Source organism: Hordeum vulgare, chromosome 3H (genome assembly GCF_904849725.1).
Source record: "Hordeum vulgare subsp. vulgare chromosome 3H, MorexV3_pseudomolecules_assembly, whole genome shotgun sequence".
In the NCBI taxonomy this organism is placed as follows: domain Eukaryota; kingdom Viridiplantae; phylum Streptophyta; class Magnoliopsida; order Poales; family Poaceae; genus Hordeum; species Hordeum vulgare.
The window spans coordinates 40,418,127-40,424,796 of NC_058520.1; the positions used below are offsets into that span (position 1 = coordinate 40,418,127).

At 49.7% G+C, this 6,670-nt stretch overlaps 1 protein-coding gene across 1 annotated transcript; it reads left to right on the forward strand.

Moving 5' to 3' along the window:
- Nucleotides 1–2,565: 2,565 nt before the first annotated feature.
- LOC123439474 (protein DELAY OF GERMINATION 1-like) lies at nt 2,566–3,883 on the forward strand. The gene is made up of 2 exons (XM_045116186.1): nt 2,566–3,225; nt 3,292–3,883. The coding sequence occupies exons 1-2, from the start codon at nt 2,713–2,715 to the stop codon at nt 3,559–3,561; spliced, it is 783 nt and encodes a 260-aa protein (XP_044972121.1). The 5' UTR covers nt 2,566–2,712; the 3' UTR covers nt 3,562–3,883.
- Nucleotides 3,884–6,670: the final 2,787 nt, after the last annotated feature.

A 6,670-nucleotide genomic window follows, 5' to 3' on the forward strand; every position in this document is an offset into this window, starting at 1 on the left:
TGACGCCTTCTCTTCCATCTCCGGCTACCCCCTCACCTCCTTCTTCCCCTTACCCCTCGTCGGGAAAGGATTCAAAGAGTCTTTATTCTGCGCCGCTATCATCACCGTGAGCCAAAGCGATGAACACCCTAAAAATCTAAACTATAAAAACTAAAAACGATTCACACGCGTGGATCTGGGACACCTTTTGCCACCAATAAGATCGCCTTTAGAGCATATACAGCCGGACGGCTCAAACGAACCCTCATATGCCCACGAACGCGCCGGATCAGTAACCGAACATGAGAGAGTGTGAAAAAAGCGACCCAATTGGACCTCTCGTATCACCCCACGCGTCCGGGTACGCCCGATAAGCCCTCCACGTAGGACGTGACCCCAACCGAACCACCTTTTCCTTTTCATTATCCATTCTTTTCTTCTTTTTTTTTCTTTCCAACGGTAATTTGCAAGTGATCGGGCATATCACGAAAAAAATGAATGCACGAACAAACAAATACAAGACATGTTTGATCCTTAACGGACGGTAAACGCTTTCACCCGGCGCGCCGGCCGAATCGTTTGGCCGGTCGCGCGCGGGCCGCACGCCTCGCTGGCAGGTGCATGCAACATTTTTTCGTCAAATTTGCTGCAACCATGTGTTATTCTGATACAAACGTTTTCCATGCAACTTTTTTTCTTGTCTAAATTTGTTGCAACCAGCGTTCATATTTGCTATAAACGTTTTTATTTACTACATGTGTCGAGTAAAAAAACTGCATATACGTTTGGTTACAACTCGAGTTTGTTGGATTTTTGCTACAACCGGCGTTTTGACTTTTGCTACAACCGTGTTATTTTTTGCGACAACCGGCATCATTTTTTGTTGCAACCGTTCACTAAAAAAAGTTGCATACACGTCACGTAGATATTTTCTACAACCAACGTTTGACTTTTGCTACCACGCATCATCTTTTTCGTTTTTTTGCTACGATCATGTAGATATTTTTTTGCTATAATTATTTTTTTTGTTGCAACCGTTGACGAAAATTGCTGCATATTATCGAAATTTGTTGCATCGAAGAAAAAATGTTGTATGAAGATCTAACGGCGCGATCCGCCTACAGCTGGCAGATCGGGCGGCCCGCCTTTCGACCGACGCGCCGGCGCAGAGCATCGCCCTAACGGGACGCGTCCGTGAACGTTTTGGTGATCATATTTGCTTTGGGGAATCGTTTCCCACCCGCGCGCCGGCCGAACCGACGCGCTAGTTGCCCGGTGGCGCGCGCGGGGCCTTGCAACATTTTTCCCATCCGCGCGCTTCTCCGGTCAATGGATGCAACATTTTTCGTCTAAATATGTTGCAACCTGCGTTATTTTTACTGCAAGCGTTTTTTAACTATATTTTGTCTCAGTAAAAAAGCTGCATATACGTTTGGTTGCAACTCTAGTTCGTCGGATTTTTTGTTACAATCGATGTTTTTTACTTTTTGCTACAACCGTGTTAATTTTTGCTACAACCGGCATCATGTTTTGCTGCAACCGTTCACTAAAAAGTTGCATACACGTCACGTAAATTTTTGTTACAACCGGCGTTTAACTTTTGCTACCATGTACCATGAGCTTCGTTTTTTGCTACGATCACATAGATATTTTTTTTGCTACAATTTTTATTTTTTGTTGCAACCGTTGAAAAAATTGCTGCATGGCATCGAATTTTTGCTGCATAGGGAAGAAAATGTTGCATGCGGATCCAACGATGCGAACGACGCGGGTTGGTGGATCCTGCGGCCCGCGCGCGGCCGGCCAAAAATTTGGGCCGGCGCGCCGGCGCATCCTTTGCTATGTGGGTGTGTAGATGCTGTTAGAGCAAGTAAAATAAAGTTGAGTCAGCTGGCTATAAGGAATAAACTAATATATTTTTATTTAGTTAGAGGAAAGAGAAGAAGAGAGAGGAGGTAAGCGGGCTCTTAGCTAAGAGCCAGCTCTAGCACGTGCTCCCAGGTATTTTGTGAGTATGAAAGGTGGACCATATATTAAAGAAGTAGTACACTTTTACAATAAACTATTATACATGTTGGCTATAAGGTGAGCTATAGATGACATGCCAATAACTTATAGCCAGCACTTGGCTATACTATTGTACTTGCTCTTAGGCCCTGTTTGGATTCATGGGCTAGAGTTAGTTTGAGCTAGTTTGGATTCAACCAGCCCTAAAGTATCCAAACATAAGGGTTAGATTGGAGCTAGTTGCATCTAACCCACCCAAAAAAAACTATCCAATCCAAGAGGTGCTAATTGGAGCTAGTTCTCATGAGGTTCATTAAATATTTTTTTTCTCTCTCTTCCACCAGACAAGAGATGCTAATTGGAGCTAGTTCTCGTGGGGCCCATTAAAAAACACTTTTTCTCTTTTCATAAAGTGCATCTATTATCAATCTAACCCTTTCATCCAAACATCTATTTGGTTAGAGTTAGTTTAGGGTTAGTCATGAGCTAAAAACTAACTCTAACCACTAACTAAGGTGGAGTATCCAAACAGGGCCTTAGAAGCGCGTGTAGATACACTGCTCGCTCGTACTCGTTTTTGTCTTCACCTCATAAAATACTCCATCATATGTTGTAGTATATCCGTTTTGCCGCCTTAAAAAACGCTCCTGCAGTGCAGTTCACTCCAAAGCCATCGAAACCTCCACCAACTCTTACGCACAAGGAGCGAGAGCCACTTGGATCACCATGACCGCCACCTCGCGACCACAGCATCACAACGGCAGCCTAGCCCGGGCATCGGACGGCGGCGAGTCCTTCGCCAAGTTCTTCGAGTGCTGGATCTTGGAGCAGTCCCGTGACCTGGCCGCGCTCCGCGCGGCGGCGACGGCGCGGCCCCACGACGCTGACCTCCGGCGCCTCGTCGACCGTGTCCTCGGCCACTACGAGAACTACTACCGCGCCAAGTCCGCGGCCGCCTCCGCCGATGTGCTCCCCATGTTCGCGCCCTCGTGGATCTCCGCCACCGAGAGCCTCTACCTCTGGTGCGGCGGCTGGCGCCCTACCGCCGCGGTCCAGCTGCTCTACTCCAAGTCCGGCGTGCAGCTCGAGGCCCAGCTCCCGGCCTTCCTCGACGGCGGCAGCCTCGGGGACGGCGACCTCGGCGGCCTCTCCGCGGAGCAGCTCCAGGCCGCCGACCAGCTGCATCGCCGCACCATCCGGAGGGAACGGGAGATCGAGGAGGCTGCCGCCAGCGCGCAGGTAAACTGTTTACCAACCCCAGCTTCTTCTCCGTTTCTTGATTCGTGAACTAATGTGAACATATAGGAGTCGTTGGCGACGACGAGGATGGTGGAGCTCGCCGGAAAAGGAGGGATGGACGCGGCGGAGGGGATGGAGCGGGAGATGGATGCCAAGGCGGAGGCGATGAAGCGCGTGCTGGAGATGGCGGACGGGCTGAGGCTGGAGACGCTGCGCGGCGTGGTGGGGCTGCTCCGGCCTGCGCAGGCCGTGCACTTCCTCGTGGCCGCCGCGGAGCTCCACCTCGCCGTGCACAAGTTCGGCCAGCACAAGGACGGCGCCGCCACGGCGGAGTGAGCCTGCAGCGGCGCGCGCGCACGTGGTTGCTCTGCTCCGCGCAAGGCCCGTCGTCTAGTTAGCTCTGAGCTGCCTTCGTTTTGCCTGGTCAACGCGAGGTGTCGCGATAAGCTTTGACCGTCTTCTGTTTGGTCTACATGTGCGTTCTGCCAGTGTGAAATCTGTGATAACTTGTACGAAGTGGGCTAGCAACTTGTGTACGTATGAAGCACAAGCTCATCCCATGGTGGTTTAGCTCCTTGTATGTACTCCTTCAGTCCTCTTAAACTTAGTATAATTTTATACTAAAGCTAGTTTAAAATTGAAGACATTTATTTTGGAACGGAAGGAGTGTGTGTAATGCATTACTATGAAAAATGAAGATGTAAAGGGGTCTCCAACAAACTATTTCCCACGACACGCTCACTAAATCTCAATCGACTATGATTTAACCAAGCCTCACTCGACCTTGAAACATTATGTCATGTTGTTTGGATCATTTCTTCCTAATGATTATAGCACCCGTCTTGCTAGTTGTAGCATGTCATTCCTCGTTGATTGTAGCACATCATCTCATCGGTCGTAACATCCTTCATTGATGGTTTTAGTATTTAGTCATCATGGTTGTAGCATATTTCGTCGTTCTTGTAATACCATCGCAAAAATATTCACCGTGGTTTACAACATCCGACTGTGTCGATCGCAACACCACAACTACGCTGACATCACTCGACTGAAACTTCGTTAAGTCTTGGTCGACTGATTCTAGACACACCCTTCCTACAACCCTGTGGTGTGAACTGCGATAGTGGGAAGACCAATGCTAGGTGTCGGCCAACCGGCTATGGTCGTGCGTGGCCTCCCACACCACATGATTCTACGTAATCCGCATGTCTCATTCTTGAGCCCCATCTCGTTCTTCTCGTTCGTAGCAAAAACACAATTTTTTGCATGGACATGATAAAAAAATGTGTAGCCCCTGTCACATGCGACGACTAGCTCGTCGTAGCAAAATCGGCTCCCACCTCCCCGACAGCCTCCCAACGCCCCCTTCCCATTCTGCTTTGTAGCAACGGTTGCCCCACTCCCCGCCTACTACACTTGCAGGACCACAAGTCGGCATGCGGTCGGGCGCCAAGGCTCACAGCTCATAGCGTGCGTAACCCGTCACGTCTTCATCATCGTCAGTTGTAGAATCCGGTGTTGGAGTTGTAGCATAAATGCCCTTCGACGGCACGCGGTTGCCGTCGTCGACCTTGCCAACTCGATGCAGCACTCATGCATCCCCACACTTCCGCTTGGAGCACCTACTCTTCGGCTTCACCAATTTTTGCAAGGCCACTAGCGGGTTGCAGTTTTTGTCGACATGGTACCAATATCACCGACGGCTGGTTCGAGCATGCAGTTGATCGGAGTCACAACATCACCGAAGGTCGGTTCCAGCATCATAGATGGTTGGTTCCAGGATGTAGTTGTTGCAGTCCCAGCATTGCCGGAGGACGGTTCCAACACCACATGCAACTCATTCCAACATCACCGCGGCTGGCTCTAGCGTGCAGTTGACGTAGTAGCAACATCACCAGAGGCTGGATCTAGCATCATCGTCAGTGAGTTCCGCCATTCATCGCTTGTGGTGGCAGCATGGGATGGTGTCATCTCCAACACGCATTTTTTCATGGTCACAACATCATCGGAGGTCAGTTCTAGCATCACAGACGGTTGGTACCATCACACGTCCCTCTAGGTCACAACATGAGTCGTCCTCCTCTCCAGCATGCAGTTTTTGCAATCGCAACTGAAAGGATCGATATGGTTGACTAGAGAGGGGGGAGGAATAGGCAACTACATATTTTTAGCTTTTCTTGACAAATTAGGTTTAGCAACAAATATGTTTTCTAGATATGCAACTAGGTGAACAACCTATATGATGCTAACAACAATGATTATACAAGCAAGCAAAAGATGCAACACAAGTAAGGCTTGCACAAAGTAAAGGTAAGAGAAAACCACAAGTGAAACCGGTGGAGACGAGGATGTGTTACCGAAGTTCCTTCCCTTTGAGGGGAACTACGTCTCCGTTGGAGCGATGTGTAGGCAAAATGTTCCCCATGAAGCCACTAGGGCCACCGTGTTCTCCTCACGCCCTCACACAATCAAGATGTCGTGATTCCACTAGTGGTGCCCTTTGAAGGCGGTGACCGAGCCTTTACAAACAAGGTAGGGACAATCCCCACAACTTAATTGGAGGTTCCCAATGACACCATGAAGCTTCACGACAATGGATTATGGCTCCGAGGTGACCTCAACCGTCTAGGGTGCTCAAACACCCAAGAGTAACAAGATCCACAAGGGATTAGTGCTGGGAATCAAATTTCTATTGGTGGAAGTGTAGATTCGGGCCCTCTCAACCAAACCCTAGAAGATAAACAAGTTTTGTTGGCTAGGGAAAAAGATCGGGCAAAAATGGAGCTTGGAGCAACAATGGAGCTTAGGGTTGGAAGTAGTGGTCTTCTTGGGGAAGAGGAACACATTTATATAGTGGAGGAAACAATCCAGCTGTTACCCCCTCTGACCCCGCATGCAAGCGGTACTATCGCTCATGGGAGTGGTACTACCGCTTGGGCGGCTGAGCCAGCCACATAGAAAAATGGCACGAGGCCACGAGGCGGTAGTGTTGCCGGAGCGGTACTACCGCTTGCCTCAGCATTACAACAACTAGAGTTGTAGTGCAACAACTCTACAAACACAAGGCAGGGGTAGGAGGAGAGGTAGTTCAAGCGGTACTACCGCCCGCGAGAGCGGTACTACCACTGGTGGGCGGTAGTACCTGGCCCCACTACCTCCCGGAGTTTGTTGAGATTTCCTGGACCAGAAAGAGGAGAGGTAGTGGTGCGATAGAACAGGTGGTACTACCACTCGGGAGCGGTACTACGGCGTCGTACTAACGACCAGAAACCACTCAGTCCGACATGAAAAGTTGAGACCCCAAAGCCATCGGTACCGAGCACGACACTAGGTAGAGATGCTACCGCCCGATGGCGGTAGTAGCTCCAGCCCAGAGCGGCACTACCACTTACGTGGTAAGCGGTACTACTGCCGTGAGTGCAATACTACCACTTGGCTCCTACAG

Bases quoted from the DNA above. Each gene is read 5' to 3' on its own strand.
- LOC123439474 (XM_045116186.1), top strand. From the start codon at position 2,713: ATGACCGCCACCTCGCGACCACAGCATCACAACGGCAGCCTAGCCCGG. The intron at 3,226-3,291 runs GTAAACTGTTTA...GTGAACATATAG, and splicing joins AGGCTGCCGCCAGCGCGCAG to GAGTCGTTGGCGACGACGAG.